The 20130-nt window shown below is 45.1% G+C and overlaps 1 protein-coding gene across 2 annotated transcripts in view; it reads right to left on the bottom strand.

Annotated features, from left to right (window-relative positions):
* Nucleotides 1-3691: 3691 nt before the first annotated feature.
* Nucleotides 3692-20130, bottom strand: part of POLR3A (RNA polymerase III subunit A) — a 284112-nt gene continuing 267673 nt past the window's right edge. For both annotated transcript variants that reach the window (XM_078642965.1, XM_078642966.1), the window contains 2 exons: nt 7602-7734; nt 3692-7041 (listed from right to left, as the gene is read on the bottom strand). In XM_078642965.1, the coding sequence (XP_078499091.1) occupies nt 6893-7041; nt 7602-7734 (282 nt within the window). In that variant the 3' untranslated portion in view covers nt 3692-6892. The remainder of the gene's footprint in view (nt 7042-7601; nt 7735-20130) is intronic.

The following is a 20130-nucleotide window of genomic DNA, read 5'->3' as shown; positions in this document are numbered from 1 at the left end:
CTTGAGACCCTCATGGGTGAGTAGCGCGCTTCACAAAGCCCTGATTGATTGATTGAATGGAACTTAAATTTCCACTGTAGAGGCTGCATATGCCAGCGGGCTTGCTTCACTAGCAGAATGCAGGAGGTTATGAGGCCCAGCAGCCTCAGATTCTGTTTTACCGAAACCAAGGATAGATGCTAAAACATCAGTATCATAGTCTGAATATCCTGGACTCAATGTTTATGAGGATAAGTCCGAAACTCAGTGTGTCAAGAACAGCTTCGATAAGAGGGAGTGTCTGAGAGGGAGTCAGGTGTGACTTCAGCACATGTATAGTGAATCCCAGCAAGTACAGGAGGTTAGCCATTGAGGGGGTGGGAGACAACTGCTGGGGGTGAGCTCACCTTCACCAGCCAATCATCGAGGTAGTGGAAGACTGGAACCTCAGACCTCTGCATGAGTGTTGCAACTAAAGCCATCACCTTGGTGAACACCCAAGGGGTGCTGGTGAGGTCAAAGGGGAACACAGCAAATTGAATGTGCTGCTGGCTCACCGTAAACAGCAGGTAACGTCTGTGGTTAGGCAGGATGGGGATGTAAAAATATGAGTCCTGCAAGCTCAACGCCACCATCCAATCTCCCGGATCCAGGGCAGACATGATCTGAGCGAGCATGAGCATTTCGAATTTCTCCTGTTTGAGGATGAGGAGGAGAAGGTGCAGTCCGAGTATAGGACTGAGGCCTCCGTCCTTCTTGGGCACCAGAAAGTAGCGGGAATAGCAACCATAACCTACTTTTGGTGCGGGCACCCTCTCTATAGCTCCCATATCCAAGAAAGCAGACCCTTCCTGGCAGAGTAGGGCAAGGTGATCCTCTGTTAACCAGTCATAAGTGGATGGCATCAGCAGAAGGATAGCCAAAAAGGGGACAGAGTAGGCCCTCTGTACAATATGGAGAACCCAACGGTCTGATGTTATTTACCTCCAGTGGAGCAGGTGATGGCATATACTGCCCCCCATTGGATGCCTGTGATGGCAGGAGGGCAAACTAAAGGGGCTTGGAGGTTGCAGCTGCTGGTAGGGGGGAGGTCTTTGGGAAGCGCTATCTGACCCATATAGTCTGTGGGAACGGCGTCCTAGGCCATGACAAGGCATAAAAGCTTGCTGGTTGTGGTGGCTAGGAGGGTACTGGTGTGGCTGGAAACCCCTGCCATGGCCACGAAAGGGCCAAAAGATAGACTGGGGAACAAGGGGCCCTAGAGAGGCCCAAGCCCTGGTGGTAGCCTTGGAGTCCTTAAAGTGCTCAAGTGCAGAGTCCACTTTATCTCTGAAGAGACAGGAGCCATCAAAGTTGCATGTTTATAAGCAATTCTTGGACTACCCCAGAAAAACCAATAGTCCGCAGCCAGACGCTGCGCCAAAGGGCCGCTTGGGAGTAACGGCCCAGGAGGCATGCAGTGTTCAATGACCACAGTGCTTGGCACGTAGAAGAGAAATTTAATTTCTCTTTCCAAAGGTATGCAAGCCTCTTTGATGCCCTATACAGGGGAGTGGAAGGGAACATACCAGGGTTGGTTCTCGAAGTGGAGGCCTGGATAAAGCTCACCAAGATGCGGGGCTGGGTGAGGTAACTGGGGTCCGCTGGAGGAGCAGGGTGGCCACGGCCAGAGAAGGACGTGAGAGCTTCATTAAAGGGACCAAGGGTTCGGAGGGGACAGTCCCCGCCTGAAGCACCTCCATCAAGACGTTAGTTTTGACTGCCACTGAGGGCAACTGGAGGCCCAATACCTCTGCAATCCTACGCACTACCATAGCAAAAGAGGCCCCCGCCTCAGCAACCACTATAGGAGAGACCAGGCCAATGCCAGATGAGGTGTCTAATCCACTGGCATCTGGCAGATCCTTATACTAGGTATCCTCGGTATCCTCCAAGGGGTGGAATCATTCATCAGGGTGGCCATATTTATCAGGGTCGCCATATCCCTCCCATTTATCCCCTGTGCCAGGCTTGTCAAAGACAGAAGTACCTGGCTCCGACCCAGAAGGCATGGTTCTGGACGGCGCTGGAACCAGCGTAGTCTGACACCAGTCCTGCTCCATGTCGGAGTCGAGGAAGATGGGGGATGGTGCCATTGATGGATGCCAGAGAAGGTCTTTTTCTTGCGAGCAGTGCTGCACCAGATCCAGCACCGGATCCAATTAGCGAGGCTGGCACAGAGGGCGTACCTATTTGCTCAAATGCAGTAAGGGTCCATCCCGAACCCATGAGGCACGAAAGCGCTCCAAAGGAGTCAGGCTGCCCAAAAAAGAGGTGCATGGCCTCATAGAATTCTCAAAGTGGGGCGGGAGGGCACTTCGGCTCTGGAAAAATCAGCAGACCCTGTTTGGGGCACCGCAGAGACACGGGGTCTGGAGTGCGGATGCTTTCTCGTCTAGTCCGAGGATTTGGACACAAGCGGAGAAGTTGAAGACGTCTTCAAATTTTGTTTTTTGTACGACTTACCTGACAATTACTTCGACCGGGATGGCAACTGTCGGGTGCGGCTCTGAGAACGGTCATGGAACCTTCCACACGACCAGGATCTTGATTGTCCCAGGGCCATTCGATGAGGAGCTGGTGGGAGAACTCCCGCAGCACTTTCGGAGGCATGGCCTGGCAAACCTCACAGGCCTTTGAGTCATGCTCTTTCTCAAGGCACCATAGACAGACCAAGTGGGGGGGGGGGGGTCTATCACAGACATCGGTCTGTGAGAGGCACCACATAATTTGAAACCAGCTGGTTGCTTGGGGGACGTCCTGGCACACCAGGAGAAAATAATTTCTCAAAAAACTGGTCGGCAAAAGTAAAAAAAAAAAAGTCAGTTAAAAAGTGACTGAGGAGTAGCTCTTCACGGATCTATGCTATTTGGCGCGCAAAGGAAAGAACTGACGTCAGCATGCTGAAGTGGTGCCCATCTACGTACCGTTTGCATCACTTTTGGCATGGACGACGCAGGGGTACTGCTAAAAAATGTCTGGATCCAGTCTGACACTTGGGGATAATTATAAGTAGGGCTCCCGATTTTAAGGTATTTTTTTTTACATTTCTGTCTGTATTTATCCATATTTATGTTGTGTTCCGTGTATAAATAAAGTTGTAAAACTGTACACTTCCATATTGATTTAACTGATGGGACACACCCTAATACTTTTATGTCTGCCGTCATTTAGGTATTTAAGCTGACAAATATTACGTAACAATAAATCCACTAAATATTAGTATTATACCACAAACATATGTGAACCTGTGCCATTATTTAAAGAAATGTCCTCCTATTTTTTTATTTTCCCATGCTGTCCCTCTGCTCATCTGTTAGGCTACAATTCATGAAAGACAGCTTGGAGAGTCACTTAAAAGAAGCACACTTTTCTGTATTTATCCACTTTTAAAAATAAATGCTGGCAGAAAACACATTGTTTTCGGTCTGTATTTATCTGTAAAAATCTATAAAAACGGAAAACATGGAGCCTTAATTATAAGGTAATGAATCTGCAGCTAGAAGTCTCCATCAGATAAAATGTTTCTAGACTACAGAGAAATCACAGAATAAAAAGTGAAGATAGAATTGCAAAACCACCTAAATGAAAAGGAATGGGGAAATTTAAAGAAAATATCAGGCTATGTGGACCCTTTTTATTTCAATCACATAAAATAAAAGTAACATGTCTCTTTCATCATCAAATTCTTTATTTGCAGCAACACAAAACAAACAAAATCTTTCTTCAGTTTCAGGTAAATACATCCACCACTGCCAGCAAAGGTACGTTTTCCAGCTCCCTTTTGTCTGTGAGGGAAGAAATTTCCAAGACCACACTTTATACTTTTATGTCATGCGAGTCAATTCAGAAGTCCAATGGTTACACGGTTTGTAAACAGAAGGCAACACAAATATGTACTCATTCACCCAAGAGGAATATTTACTGATGTTTATGCAGATTTCAATCATGTTACTGAAAGTGTTTATGGAAACAGGAAAATTTCCCCACAGGTTGGAGAATCTGAAAAGCTTGGAGATCTGAGACGGCCAGTAACAGGTGGGGAGATTAAAGTCTTTGCTGGCCCTATGGCCAGTCGTTCAGGAAATCTCTCCACTGTTTCCAGTTGATCCATCTAACAGCCTTTGGCAAAGAAGCGGAATGAAACAGTACTCCTACAAGACACTTTTTTACCCTAGAATTGATTGAGACCGGTTTTACTGAGACGCCAAGCATCATGATATGTTCTAGCCACCCACAAAATCCTACCCACCCTATTCCCAGCTGTCCGCCCTTTCCCTTATCCGCTTGAAAAACAGAGCGCTGCCCCTGATTCTGTGCATTATCTATTACAATGACTGTTTACATGAATGTGAAAAGAACAGAACAGTGAACCTAGAGGAGGTTTCAACAGTGTTTGCGGTTACTGTGGGAAGTCTACCCTTTGATCTGAATTCAAATTACATTTAAGAAGCCCTGCTTTTTGACTTCATCAGATTTGTATAAAGCATGTATAAATGATGAACGAGATTTACACGTGAACTCAAGGGATGCTAGCAATGCCTTCCATTTCCTTTAGACAGATTGTATGGATGTTATATGCAACAGGTAAGCGAATTCTACACATTCCACACTGACTAAATTCTGTCCAGGGTCTCAATTTCCTTTCTTTGGCACAGTTCTAAGAAACGATGTTTGCTACAGAGATGTTATGACAATATAAGAATGGCATGAATAGACTTTATACTGGATTTGAGTTGCACTTGCACTACTTCCTCCGTCCTGTTTTAAAGTGCTCATGTACACAGCACGAATATTGGGGCATCTTTTAAAATGTACATATAAGGCGTGATTTCCTTCTAGTTGACTGAACTCTGTTAGAACCCTCTAGCCCGACTGATTTTCATTGACAATGTTTATGTAGCTACCATATGCATGTATGTGCTCAAGGTACATACACTGCGTTAAATGTACTTGACAAAGAGGTTCTTTATGCCCCAAGGCCTTTCTCAGACACCGAGTGCAGACACTGTTGTATAAATGTATTCTATATTAACTATGACCTTTAGTGAGATCCCAGATGGATCTGCTCCCTTTCCCTGGCTGTTCAGAGTTGTCTGTTGCAGCGGATACGTTAGGAGTGAGACAAGTTCCGGATCCTAGACCATCTAACTCAATAAAGGCAGAATCACTGCCCTTTCGGACAGTGAAGGAAATATTTAGCAGGCATTTAGACCTCCAGCAAGTGGAAGCAGCTGGAAATGTTGAGATCAGCAAAGTCAAATAATAATTAACTGATGAAAGTAGAGCAGTGTTGAAAGGTGGTCATGTAGCCATCAGGGATATCTCATTTAGTTTATTCTGTAAACCTAAAGTAGTAAGAAAGTAAATCAAGATGCAAAACCCTCAGCAAAGCAGTTCATACTAAATAAAATGCTGTATTGGGAACAGAGCTTGATGCTCTTCCAAAGTCTAGCTTAGCATCAAGTTGATTCAAGCTTTTCACTCCAGTGTAGGAAATAATTTAGCACACAATAAGGATTATAACCCAACTCATATTGTTCCAGAAAATGCGTGCATCTAACATTACCGAAGGGCGTTTATGTACATACTTAAAGATTCGGTGTTACCATTGCGGTGCTAAGAATTGCTAAGCCAGGCAACGCTTGGGGAACAATGCAGTAGGCTGACTGATGGGGGTCATCAGCGATAGCGTCTTCCACAATGGGACAACACTATACCTTCCACTCCATTGTCCCACCGTATTCTATGACATCAGGAGGTACCACCTTAACAAAGAAAAACCCTCAAGTCAACCTACTAAATGCAACCAACCAGAAGGCACCACTGGGTACATCCCTTTTTGGATCATTGCACTCTGACAATTACCACAGAAACATGCTAGAAAATAAATGCATTGGTCTAATGGACTGAGGGCTAAGCAGAACTTTTGTAGTTGATATCAAATGGAATTAATAACCGTCCCCTCTGCCGACATGGCATCCAACTAATGTAAGGAGATTTTCCAGGGCGAGTGAGAACTGTGTTCATGTCCAAATTAAAATAAATACAGAACACCTTTTTTTTAAACTATCAGAACCAGCACTTTGCTTTCTTAACACTAACATTTTCAAAATCCTTTTTGAGGAAATCCTTTGGTGTCTGGAAAAGTCACGTTTTCATTCACGTCAACCCTCAGGCCATTCGCTATTTCCTGTAACCAGTACTCTTCGTACTCAGTCCTGTTCTAGCAGAACTGAAACAGCCACAAATCAGAAACAGGAGCCTACCTGATCCGCCTGTGCCTCTATGCGTAGCCAATTAAATTGCAGGTTATCCAAAAACAGCACGTGCCACAAGATTCAGGAAACCACTCCAATTCCCTCAAAGGGCAGCAAACATCTCAATGAAAAGCGCTTCTAGTCGATTTATAAGTGTGGCTCGTGGTTTTACGTGAAAACATACATGCTCCATCAAGGTCAGGCATGGCCTGCGTCCTTCTCTGTACACCTCTGCGCGATAGCTCAGGATCTACCAGGCAGTGTGCCAGATGTCCTGTTATTTAAGTGACCTTTGAAGACTTGCCAGACACAGGCAGGTCCTTATCCGTTCAGGTTCCTGTGAGTAGCTAACCAGTTCTTTATTTTTCATCCATGGGTATAAAAAAAAAAAAATCTGCACATTTAAGATATCTCACACAAATCTTCCTAAGGTGCGTTTACAGAATGGCACACATTGTGCACCATCCAGGCAGCGGTGCGCCCCAGGTAGTAGTGGCTAGGTTCCTGAGCATATAGCGCTCCTCTCAATCAACTCATGAGATTCACTAGTCAGTGCTCTTTGCGCTTAGTGTCCTTTTCACACAGCGTCACTCCCTGGCATGGTGCTCCCACTGCTACGTGACCATGGGGATGTGCAAGTCACTGGTATCGAAGATAAGGGGCCTCTTCGGCGGGTTGGGCTCCTTGTCAGCTTTGTGCAGTAGCTTGAAGAGGCCTGTCCCAATGTTCATGGGGATCCCCATGATGATGCACTCAGAGACCCCTGGGGAAACAACAACAGCCTGTGTTAATACTGATGAGCACTGTTGTGGAGGGATGCAACAATATGCAGGCACAATGTAAAACAGAAACACTGACAACTTTCAGCTCCACAGGCTCACTTACAACATGCTAACTGGACTTTGACGTTACAGGCGGGAATCTGAGACATTCTAGTTGAAAGGCACCAATACTGGAGCATCATTTAAAACAGTTAGCAACAGACCTGCACTGTGCCAGATGGTTATTGTAAGGCAGGATCAGTGGAAAAAAGGATACAAAGCGAGACTGCAACACCTTCTGAAACTGTGGACCCTGGACACCACACTGGGGCTCCGCAAAGTGTGTTTCACTGCATGCCATACAACCAGGTGACACTTTCTAAACTAATATCTACTTCACTTCAATTTACATCCACAATGTACGATAGAACGCCCTTCGATCAGTGACGAAGCTGGCATCTCACATCAACAGGCGCTTTTTGGCTTCCCTGTTTTACCGCCTCTTGGATGATGCCTATAGAGAGTGTCTTAAGTTAGATAAAGCAGCCAGAAGTGCACTCACCACAAACTGAATCCTTCTGCCCAAAGTAAGCAGCATCAAACAGGTGGTCAGCAGTCTTCTCAAAGGACGCCAGCATCAACACACTCTCCTTCATCTTGGCCAGACCGAACCGTGTGATCCCCAGTATCTCACCCTGGAGCAGAAGTAATCAGAGACACATTCAGTGCATTGGAGGAAGAAAGGAGGAAGGGAGGAAGAGGCATGAAGGAAACAGAATAATCAAGCATAGTAGTAATACTTCTAAGTTGGTGTTTGTATCCAGGAGTGATCCCTGGGTCACAGAAATCACTGTTCTTCGCTCCAATCATAAAGCCAAACAAACATTCCTAAAAGGAGAAGTCAGTCACTTGTAATGTTAGTTCGCCACTAGGGATATCCTCCACAGATGAACAGGCTTGAGAATAACTTCAGATTGCATACATACCCACACATTTATTTTTAAAATAGCTTGAATAAAATCGGTTTAGAAAATCAACTCCAATCAAAACATAAATAATCAAAAAGCGCATAACGGTGTGGTACCCACAGAAAAATGCACTTACTTAAAAAAAAAATCAGAGACAGGTGTGGCTGGACTTCTAAAATACCTGGCATCAAGGATGACGTTACAGAAAGTAGAATCACTCACAAATGCCCACCGAGCCATACTCAATGACCGAGTACTGTGAAGTATAGTAACTGCATTGATGCAAATGTAAATGTAAATGTAGTAGTACTTGTATAGCGCACAAATCACTCATGAGGGTATCTCGGCGCTTGTACGCATACCGCTGTGTAACCCTTCCTGGCTTTTCCCTGTGAAGTGCCCACTCCTGGGCACCCCCAAGGTGAAGCCAGGCATCCTAGCGTTGTTGGGGCCGTTGTGGAGATTAAGCAAGCTATTGCCCAGAGTTGCAGAGTGGGACCCATGATTAGAATAGGCACTGAGGCGAGAATTATCAGGTCAGAGGAAATTGAGACCAAGACCCGCCGAGGCGGGAATTGAACCCTGGTCCCGGGCTAGACCTCTGCATCAGGGTCTGCCGCTCTAACCATTGAGCCACACTTCTCCACTCTGCCGCTCTAACCATTGATATAGTGCTTACTACTCCTCAGGAGGCATTGGAGCATTTTACGACGCGTAGCATGCTATTACATAACCCAAGGTTGGAGGTTATTCCAGTGGCTACCACCTATTGCTGTAGAGTGTTGCTGAATGGGTTTAGTCTTCGGATATCAGGAGACTAGCATTTTCTCCAGTATCAGGTGATAAACTGTGTTAATACGAGTTAGGCATGATTATTAGAGTGAGTTCGCGTAAGTGTTAAAATGGGATACGTGGTCAGGCTAGAGGATTAGATCTGCTTATATTGCAAGGAGAGGTTATATGGAAGCAAACTATGTGTGCTGCTGAAATTGGGATGAGTAGAGGCTAGAAGAGGTTAGATATTCCTAGGCAGCAAGGAATGGCTTCATAGGAGGATAGTGTGATTTGTCAGGCTAGGTATGGTTAGTATGTACAGATGTAGTGGAGAGTAAGGCAGACAGGCCTGCAGGAGTGTAAGCTAAATTCAAAGGCAGTAAAGGCATTCACAGGATGGAGTGTAAGGAGAGGATCATTCAACAGAAATGATCAGATACCAAGGCAGTGCCAATTTGAAGTTGGGCATGGACTCAAACCAGAAAGTCCTGCAGGACCAAGTGGGCAAAATGCTGCTCTCAGTGATCCTGATTGTCCAAGCAATAGCGCTTTGTTAAGGTATGGAGGTACGCCTGGCAAATGTACCGCACATTAGCAACTTTGGTCCAGTACAATGAGCACACAGTCCTTTCGAAGGCTGCTTTTTAACCAGTGCGCAGCAGATCTTCATGCATAACACCATTCAGCGGGAGATAGTTCTCTTCTGCATAGCCTTGCCTTTCTGAAGAACTTGCCAAAGATCTAATCGTCCACTAGGTGGCCTTTGGTACGATCTATTTAAAAGATCTGCACGCTCTTGGAGTGCAAGCAATGGAGTCTCTCCTACTTAGAGGGGTGAAGTGGAGCTAAGAATGCAAGCTAGGTGATGTTCTGATCGACTTTGAGCTGCGTAACAACTTTTGGCAGAAAGATGCCCGCATCCACAAGACAAGTTTGTCTGGAAATGTGGTGGTGTATGGTGGGTTAACACAGAGATTGAAGCTCACTCACATGCTGAGCCGATGTATTGGTGACGAGTAACACTGTCTTGAGGGTGCGAAGTAATAAGGGGCATCTGTGAAATGGTTCAAAGGGGGTGCACATTAGAAATATGAGGACCAATTTATGATCCCTCTGTCGCATGACAAAGGGAGAGGGGAGGAAGCCTATATTGTAACCCTTTCAAAAAACTCATAACAACTGAAAACCTAAACAATGACTACTGATCCGGCAATCACAAAAAGCCTAAAAACTGAAGCTACTTAACTTTGATCAGAGTAAAGCTTTGTGGGGCAGGGCCAAAACAAACAATAAAATACCAGATCACTTTGTCTGGAGGAACTCTATCTGCCTAGAGCTGCATCAAGGTACACATTTCTTCACAAAAGGTGTATACAGTTTTTGTCGAGGAAACTCCTGACTACCAAGACGACATCAACCCACTCCAGAGGAAGGGTGAATGTGGGCAGTTGTCCCTCTGTTCAATCTCCAAGAAAGAAGGAGACGGTATGACTTCAGCACATTGATAGTGCCTGGATACCCTAACGCTGTGGTTCCCAAACTGTGTGCCGCGGCGCCCTGGTGTGCCGTTATCAGTAGCCAGGGGCGCCGCGCACGATGTGGCCCGAGGCTGAGAACCACAGAGCAGCACTGAGAGGCGTTTTGCTTCTCAACACACCCGTTAGCGTGTTTTTGCGTCGCTGAAGTAAACATCATTAAAAACGAAACGCTACATTTTACTGTAAAAACAACACGGTGATAAATCTACTTCCTGGCAGTCTGCCGAATAGTAAGGGATAGGAAGGAGAAATCACCCTAGGAGGAAATGGTAGGTCTGTGTCCTCCTGATTACGCACCTTTCTACTCAGTGAACTTTATTCCACCACCCGGTTTACTCGGTGGAGGACTGTTTGGGAAAAATACGTTTAGCATCTCCGTTTGCTCCAGATACTTTCCATCCGGGATCCAGCGTAGGGGACCCAGTGCTGTGGAAGAGGCCAGGCACTGCCAGAGGCTGACTCAAAGGGCAGGTCTGCTGCAGAGCACTGTGCGCGCCTGCAGGTCATTATTTACTCTCAGCATGGCTGCCCCAGAGTATACTTTATAATGTAAATAAAACGAGGTCCATTGAATTGTGTAATAATAATATATTTAAAGTCCAAGTGACTGTCCCTGGGGCTGGATGCTAGTGACACGGATGATCGTGCAAGAGCCTGTTCTCAGAAGCTTGTATGGTCACCATTACACCAATTTCCAGTCGAATTGCCAGGTTTGGATGGCAGATCGCAAGACCCCACTCCACACAGACTCCATCTGAAGGGTGAGCCCTTTACGTATTCAACACCACACTTACTCATGGAGCTAGGGCAAGCCCCCATGCAACCCTCCACTGAGGCGTGCCCCACAGAACAACCTACAGCTGCAAATTCAATTCAATACCAAAGCAGAGACAGCCCAGGTAATTGGTGAATGTGAACTATATAAAGAATTTACAACGTTTCATAACAACATAACATTACAAGAGCTGGACCCAGGAGAAGTGCTTCCACCTTTGTAGGCCAGGTCTCTCATCATTTCAGAAAATGGGCCTGGCTATCTAAGCAGGACTACTAGAAAGAGACAGCACACACTCAAGTGAGTGGGACTATCCTCTTTCCTTTCCTCAATGTCATTTACAATACCAATAGCTCAAACTTTTGCAAATGCGAGACCTATTGCATTGCAATTGCTTGTTATCCCTAATACCTTCATTGCATCCCAATTAATTTAGGGAAGCCAACAGGAAGTATTCCCGAGGTCTTGCTTACACCACCCCACCCGCCCACCGGTAAAAAAAATGGTGTGGAGCCACGGCCAACTGCCAATTAGGTCAAGGGAGCCACGGGTTAAAAAAGTTTGGGAACCACTGCCCTAACGGGTGATTAGCTGTGCTTTATTAATCCTGAATGATTGATTTAATGTAAAGTAATGTTGGAACCGAGTGGTTACTAAATACAGCTCTGCTGAGTAATCTAGCAAGAGAATTAAGCGGTGACTTCGCGTACCGGCAAACTGACAAAGTTTTCTGGTCCATTCACGCATTCTGCTTATTATAAACTATTGTCATAAGCTGCCTTATACCAGCTACATTTATTCATTATTGGGGGTCATCGTGAAACTCCTTCAAAATTTATGGTCCTGAAGATGGTCTCACGTATTTGTGACATAAGGGACGAAACATCGACGGTGTTCTGCTTCTAACACATTAATGATTGATTGCCTGGATTGATGGATATGTACCTGGGACTGATTCCAGTTATCAAGAGAGTGGGCTTGGCATGTATTAATCTATGAGATTTTAATAGGATCTTTGATTTAGAGCACATTATTACCGCATGGTGGGTTTTCTAGTCTTAAAGTACACTACAATTCTGGCTTATTCGAATGCAAACAATTTGAGTGATTTGTTTGAATTAGTTTGTGTACACCTGTTTCTCCATTTCCTAACACATTCTTCTACTCATCACAGCGCGGGGACACGCCGGTGTGCGTAACCAGGCGCTTTATAAGCTTCTATATTATTATTATTTATTTAATTCATCATTTTAGTATGTCTCTAGATTCAATATCTTTGACAACCAGTTAAGTCCAAATAATTTTATAAATTAACCCCTTGATAGCAATTTACCTTATAGATATTAAAAACCCTGGTGTCCGAGGGGTTATTGGATTGCCCATCCTCTCTGTGGTAGATAGCATCTAGTCACTTTTTTCCCCTACGGATTTTTGCTTGTTAGAAATTATCTGAATTTTTTGTGCAGTTAAATTTGGGTTTCTTAAAACTGCCTAAATGGCAAATAGTCTTATAAGTTTTATGAATGATTGCTAGCATATTTTAGCAAGGTGCTGCATGCTGTAAGTTTAGTGTAAAGACTGGTACACAAATGCCCTGAGTCTTCCTATATGTTGAGGTCTAAGGAAATAATTTTATTGTCAGAGGATGCTAAGGTGAAGTAAAGTTGACTGTTCTTAGTAGTAAACCAGTTATTAAATGATTTCAAAGTTGTTAAGGATCCATGCCAAATTATAAGAATATAGTCTGTATCCGAGCCATTTTCCAATATTTGTTTTGAATGGGTTATTAATATCATATTGGTATTACCTTTGAAGGCAAGCAACATACAAGTTGGCTATATCTGTGGCAGAAATAGACCCCATCATGATGCCTTTAATCAGTCCATAAAAATGATTCTTGCAGATAAAGAAGCTGCGACGTAATTCCAGAGCTGCACAGCCTACCACATATTCAGTTGGTATTTGATGACGCTTATAGGATTTTCTAGGGTGGTTTGAATGACAAAGGATCAGTCTGTGGAATGTTAATATAAAGGCTTTCGATGTCCAAGGTGACTAATAGTTCCACAATATTATAAAAGGGAAAGCCTTACTGTCCCTGTTAAATGAATGTGTTTTTAATACTATGTTTGATGAAAAAAATCCATGTATACTGCCAGAGGTTTTTAAATGGAATCAAATCCAGCTACAATTATTTTACTGGGAGGTTTTGAACTGCTCTTATGCATTTTTGGCAGAATACATATGGCTGGGATGGAGAGGTCAGCTTAGTTGAGACATTCAAATTATTTGGTCAGCTTATGAATTTCTTTACAAATATTGGTCGTAGGATCCCATTGGAGTATTTTGTATTGATATGGATTTTGTAAATTCCTGATCATAGTCCGCCATGTTTTGGATCACTATTCCTCCCCATATATCTGTGCCTTCGTCAATATTAGCATGTTTTGATAGTGTTTGCAAGTTTAGACAGGTTGAATCTGACATATCTGGGAGAGTTGAATACTGTCATTATTTTAGATAAAATGACATTTTCAAATGTAATGATTTCTTTGGACAAGTAGGGAGAGGGTGGAAAAAGTTTAGGAACAATGTAAGCCAGACACATCAAATTTTTGATCAGTATCCTCTCATGTGGAGAAGTATCTCAAACGAATAGATCTTTAAAAAATTTGAGTAGAATAAAATCTATTTTTGTTGGTGGATACAGAAGATAGACCTTGGCTTAGAACATTTAGTCTTATCAGATTAGTTGAATAGTTAGAAAGACTGATGGAGGGAACACGTCTACCACTCGTAGACATGATCAAACGACTTCCTAATATCTTCTAATTAATGATCTCCTGGCCTCTGGTTATAGTTCAAAGCGACCATCATTGTCAACGGTTGAGGATCTCAAGGAACACTTTAGATGAGAGTGAATCTAGCATGAGATGCAAAATTGTACCTTCACTCCTCAGGATGTTTGACTTAAATGGAAGCCTGATGTATTGAGAGATGGAAAGGAATCAGACGTGGTCCAAATTTGAGCTACTATCCCTTTTGCTTCCAGGGTATGTAAGGAATATGCTACTTACCAGTATGCATCTGTTCTTGGCATGTAGGGCTGCTGACATTCATATCTGTGCCTAGATCGCCGCCTAGTGTTGGGTCCGGATGATTGCACGTTGTTGTCCTGGAAGAGTCTTCGAAGTATCACGAGATAGGTGGCTCCTCCCTCGGACTACAGTGCGCATGGGCATCCTCTCCATCCCCAGATTGTTTTTCGCCATTGTGGCAGAGATGGAGTATAGTACAGTAAGAGATGTCCATGCAAAGAGTGAATGCTGCAGCTGCGACAGGCACCAGGGAGGCGGGTGGGCGATATGAATGTCAGCAGCCCTACATGCCAAGAACAGATGCATACTGGTAAGTAGCATATTCCGTTCGAGGCATGTGGGCTGCTGAATTCATATCTGTGCATAGAATGTATAGCAGTATCTCCCTTAGCGGTGGCTACCTGTGTCAGTTGCAGCAGTCTGGAAAAGAGTTTTGAGAACAGCCTGTCCTACAGCAGCTTGCTGTTTTGAATGTACATCTACACAATAGTGTTTTGTAAATGTATGTGTGGTTGACCATGTGGCTGCTCTACAAATTTTGTGTAAAGGAAAATTTCCCAGGAAAGCCATGGATGCCCCTAGCTTACGTGTGGAATGCGCTCTAGGGGGGACTGTTAAGATGCGTTTTGCTTTCAAATAACATATTTGGATGCACTTAACTATCCACCTGGCTATACCTGATTTTGAAATAGGGTTACCCTTATGTTGTGGTGAAAAGGCAACAAACAACTGTTTTGTTTTCCGAAATGTTTTAGTTCTGTCTATGTAATATAGAGCTCTTTTGACATCAAGGGTATGCAAGGCCCTTTCAGCTACAGTTTGTGGGTTCTGAAAGAACACTGGCAGTTCTATAGTTCGATTTATATGGAAATTGGATAACACCTTTGGCATGAATTTAGGGCTTGTCCTAAGAACTACCCTATTTGCATGTACTTGGATGAATGGCTCTTGAATAGTTAGGGCTTGCAGCTCACTAACTCTTCGTAGCGAAGTAATAGCAATAAGGAAAGCCACTTTCCAAGTTAGAAGTTGTAGTTCGCATGAGTGCAATGGTTCAAAGGGTGGTCCCATTAGTCTGGTTAAGACAATGTTTAGATTCCAGATCGGCGAAGGTGGGTGTCTTGGAGGAATTACGCGTTTAAGTCCCTCCATAAACGCTTTGATAGCTGGCACCCTGAAAAGTGAAAGGTGTTGCCTGTTTTGCAGATATGCTGCTAACGCAGCTAGGTGTATTCTGATGGAGGAGACTGCTAAATTGCACCGTTGGAGGTACAATAGGTAGCAAATGATGTTTTGAGTGGAAGCATCAAGTGGGTTAATGTCATTGTTATTACAGTAAATGACGAAACGTTTCCACTTTGCTGCATAGCCTGCTCTGGTAGTGGGTTTCCTTGCCTCTTTGATAATATTCATGCAGTCTGGAGGCAAGTTGAGGTATCCAAATTCTAGGATTTCAGGAGCCAGATCGCTAGGTTGAGCTGTTGGGGATCTGGGTGTTGGATTTCGCCATGGTTCTGCATTAGAAGACTGGGTGTTAGCCGCAGTCTTTGATGAGGCACCATTGACAGTTCTAGGAACGTTGTGTACCATGGTTGCCTTGCCCACATGGGAGCAACTAGGATTAGTGTCAGCGAATGTTGGCGCATTTTGCGTGCCACCAGCGGTATTAGTGGAGCTGGGGGAAAAGCGTACGCAAATTTGCCTGACCAGTTCATCCATATCACATTGCCTTGCGACTGCGGATGTGGGAACCTGGCGGCAAAGTACTGGCATTTTGCGTTTTCGCTTGTGGCAAACAGGTCTATTTCCGGGTGTCCCCACTTCCGGAAGAATGGTTGGAGCACTTTGGGGTGAATTTCCCGTTCGTGCATCTGTTGGCTGTGCCTGCTTAGGAGGTTGGCCACTTGGTTGTCCTTGCCTGGGAGGTGTTCTGCCATGAGAAAAATGTTCCTCTGAATGGCCCATTTCCACATTGCTTGAGCTAGGTGCGACAGCTGTGGCGAGTCTGTTCCTCCCTGTTTCTGAATGTAATACATAGCTGTCATGTTGTCCATCCTGATCAACACAGCTTTGCATAAGTGTGTCGCGAAAGCTTTTAGGGCTAGAAAGATGCCCATCAATTCTAGCAGATTGATATGCATTTTCTTCTGCTGTACAGTCCAGAGTCCCTCCACCGTGTAGTGTAGGACATGGGCTCCCCATCTTAGCAGGGATGCGTCCGCTGTTAACACTATTTGTGGGACAGGCTCTTGGAACAGTCGACCTTTGCAAAGGTTTTGTGGATTCCACCAATGCCGAGAGTTGTATGCACGACTGGTCACCAACACTAGGACTTTTATTGCCCGTGAGCCTGGATCCACTGCCTTGCTAGGCATTCTTGCAGCGGACGCATATGTAGTCTGGCGTGAGGGACTATGAATATGCACGAGGCCATCATGCCCATTAGCTGCATAAACACTCGAGCTGGTAGTGAGTGTTGGGGTCTGAACTTTTGTATCAGCGTCTGCATTCCCTGGACCCGTGCTGTGTTGGGATATGCTTTTGCTGACAGTGTATCTATTGTCGCTCCCAGGTACTGTTGGACGTGGGAGGGTTGGAGGTGTGGCTTTGGGTAGTTTAGTGAGAATCCTAAACTGTGCAGCAGGTGTATGGTCATTGACATGTTGTCGGCACATTGCTGGGCTGTTGGCGCGTGTATTAGCCAGTCGTCCAGATAAGGGTACACGTGTATGTGTTGCCTTGTGAGATGTGCTGCTACTGTAGCTAGACATTTGGTGAACACTTTTGGAGCTGTTGTCACCCCAAATGGCAGGACCTTGAATTGGTAGTGTTGTCCTTGAATGGTGAACCTCAGATACTTTCTGTGAGCAGGGTGTATTGGTATATGAAAGTATACATCTTTGAGGTCTAAAGTTGCTAGGAAGTCTCCCTGGCGAAGCAATGGTAAGACTTGCTGGAGAGTGAGCATGTGAAAATGGTCTGAAACAATGTAGAGGTTGAGGGGCCTGAGGTCTAATATTGGTCTGAGCGACCCGTCCTTCTTTGGAATTAGGAAGTATAGGGAGTATACTCCTGTTCCCTGATGTTGCAGTGGGACTGGTTCTATGGCCCCCTTTTGCAGCATACTGATGACCTCTTGCTGAAGTAATGTTATATGTTCCTGTGACATAGGACGGTGCACGGGTGGTATGGTGGGTGGAGTTGAGGTGAGCTCTAGGCAATAGCCATGTTGGATAATTTGCCTGACCCATTTGTCTGTGGTGACATTTAACCAGACTTGTTAAAATTGTTGTATTCTTCCCCCGACTGGTGTTATGTGGTCTGGGGGGAGTGTCAAGAAGTCACTGCTTTGTGTTAGTGGAGGATCTATATGCATTGTCTCCACGACCTCTGCCCTTAGTATTGTTTCCTCTATAACCAACCCAGCTGGTGTTTTTGTTATATGTGGATTGTGTGTGTTAGTTTTGTAGTTGGAGGATTACTATGATGTTCTTCGCTCTCCTCCTCTACAATTTGAGCGACGAAAGGAGCCCCGGTGTTGTTGGGACTGAAGTGCCCCCATAGATTTTGCAGTTTCTGCATCCTTTTTCATTTTGTCCAGAATTGAATCAACTGCTGGACCAAATAAAAAATCTGGGTTAACTGGCTAATTAAGAATTGTAGATTGGACTTCATTCTTAAAGCCTGATATACGAAGCCATGCGTGTCGCCTTATCAGCACGCTGGTATTGATGGATCTGGCAGCTGCGTCTGCCGCGTCTAGCGCACACTTAATGGATGCATTGGTGATGAGCTTTCCTTCTTGTATAAGTTCATCTGCCTGCTGTTTGTAGGGATCAGGCAAGTGTTGGAGAATTTCTTCCAAACTGTCGTAGTGCGCCCTATCATATCTGGCTAGCAAGGCCTGTGTATTGGCTATTCTCCAGGAGTTTGCTGCCTGAGCCGCCACTCTCTTGCCTGATGCCTCAAATATCTTAGATTCCTTGTCAGGAGGTGCGGCCTCACCAGTAGTCTGAGTTTGCACGCTTACGTGAGTTTGATACCACTAAGGAATCTAGGGGTAGCTGTTCTTTGATGTATGTAGATCTATAGGTGCAGCTCTGTATTTTTTCTCAATTCTGGGGTTTACGACCCGGGCTCTAGCAGTGTCCTTAAAAATGTCACCTGCGTGTTTTAACACCCCTTTTAGCATTGGGAGTGTTTTAACGTGTCTTTCAGATGTTGTGAGTGTATCAAAGAGGAAGTCTTCCTCAATAGCATCAGAGTGCATCTCTACATTGTGGTAGGTTGCTGCTCTATCTAACAGAGAATTAAATGCAACTGTATCCTCTGTGGGTGATGGGTTAGTAGGGTATACTGCAGGGTCTGTAATGGGCAGAGTCCATTCATTGTCTGGTTCCCCTCCTGCACTCCATGGCTGTGTGTCTGGCTCTGTATTTGGGTTTTGTGGATAACCAAAACCTACATCTGCGTCCTGATCTTCATCAGGGTTGTAGTCAGAGCGTGTTGATGAGGTTGGGGTATAAGGAGTAGTAGGCATAGCAGGAGTGATAGGTTCAAAGAGTCTAGGAGAGGTAACACAGTCTCTCTTTTTCTTTAGGGGGATTTTTGAAAAGTCTTCAGTTGGTAGAGGCCTTTTCTTTTTAGTATAGACAGTTACTTTACCAGTTTTTGGATCAATGAAGATTTTTGACTGGTTGTCTGTGGAGGGATCTGGGTGAAGAAGCTCCTCTTCCACAGTCCTTGGTTTTGGTGTTACAACCTTTGGTTTTTGTTTCTTCGGGTCGATGGTTTTTGGTACCTCGACCGTTTTTGGTGGTTGTATCACCTTTGGTTGTTTTTCAACAGGTTTTGTTGGTTGAACGTCCTTTGCTGGCTTCACAACTTTTTTTGGACCAAGCGGTGTTGTCGGTTCGACACTCTCTTTATGTTGTTTTGGAGCCTGCTGTTTTGGGTCGACGCCCTTTTTCGGGTCGATGTTCTCCAGCTCGACCGATTTTTTTCCGACTACCTTTGGTTTCGGTTCGACTGTAGTTTTGGGCGTAGGCCTTGTTCTGTCGTTGACTGGTTTGTCCCCCTTGTCGATACCTGAGGCTGATTTGCTCGATTCGACGTGCTTTTTGGGGGTCGATTCAACGTTCTTTTGTTTTTGTGTCGACTCGACGTGTTTTGGCTTCGAGGTCGACTCGACCGCCTTTGACTTGGAGCTCGACTCGACTGCTTTGGTCTTCGATGTCGACTCGACTTTTTTTGTTTCGAGGGTATTGTGGCCTTCGGGTTGACGCTTTAGGCTTCGATACCTTCGGGTCGACGTAATTCGGTCCGATGACTATTGTCGACAAGTTTCGGTTTCGATGGAACGGATGTTGTGTGACGTGTCTCAGAAGGCTCTTTCGATATGTTCTTAGCCGGGCGGCTTGGCGGGGCTGTAGAACGAGGTTGTTGGTCTCGGCTAAGGCCTGATGGCGATGCCTCGACCCGAGTCTCTGATAGAGGTGTAGTGTCTATATGGGGCGGTGTACTCACGGTTCGCCCCTCGCCGTCATCTGAGTCGTCTTCAACTGCTACGATGTCCTGATCATATTTTTCGAGATCGACGATTAGTTCTCCCTCTTCGGGGTAATATTCGGAGTCGGGCTCCGTGTATTGTCCGTCGTCTCGGTCTGAGTCTTCGGCGCTTGCTAGATCTTCATCGTCCCCGAAGATGTTATCGGGCTCCGGCGCCGATCGTTGCATTTCTTGCCTCGCCACCCGTCGATTCAGAATAGTCTTTTTTGATCGGAAGTGGGCACAGGCCAGGCAACTATCTTCGTTGTGATCTGGAGATAGGCATTTGTTGCACACTGGATGCTTGTCTGTGTGCGGGAACTTTGAGTTGCACTGAAGGCGGTACTTGAACGGACTTCGTTCCATCGACGGTCGGTCCACGTGGTGTCGA

This window comes from Lissotriton helveticus, chromosome 5_1 (genome assembly GCF_964261635.1).
Source record: "Lissotriton helveticus chromosome 5_1, aLisHel1.1, whole genome shotgun sequence".
NCBI lineage: Eukaryota > Metazoa > Chordata > Amphibia > Caudata > Salamandridae > Lissotriton > Lissotriton helveticus.
The sequence above is the reverse complement of the archived record's forward strand: the minus strand, read 5'-3'. Positions and strand labels throughout refer to the sequence as shown.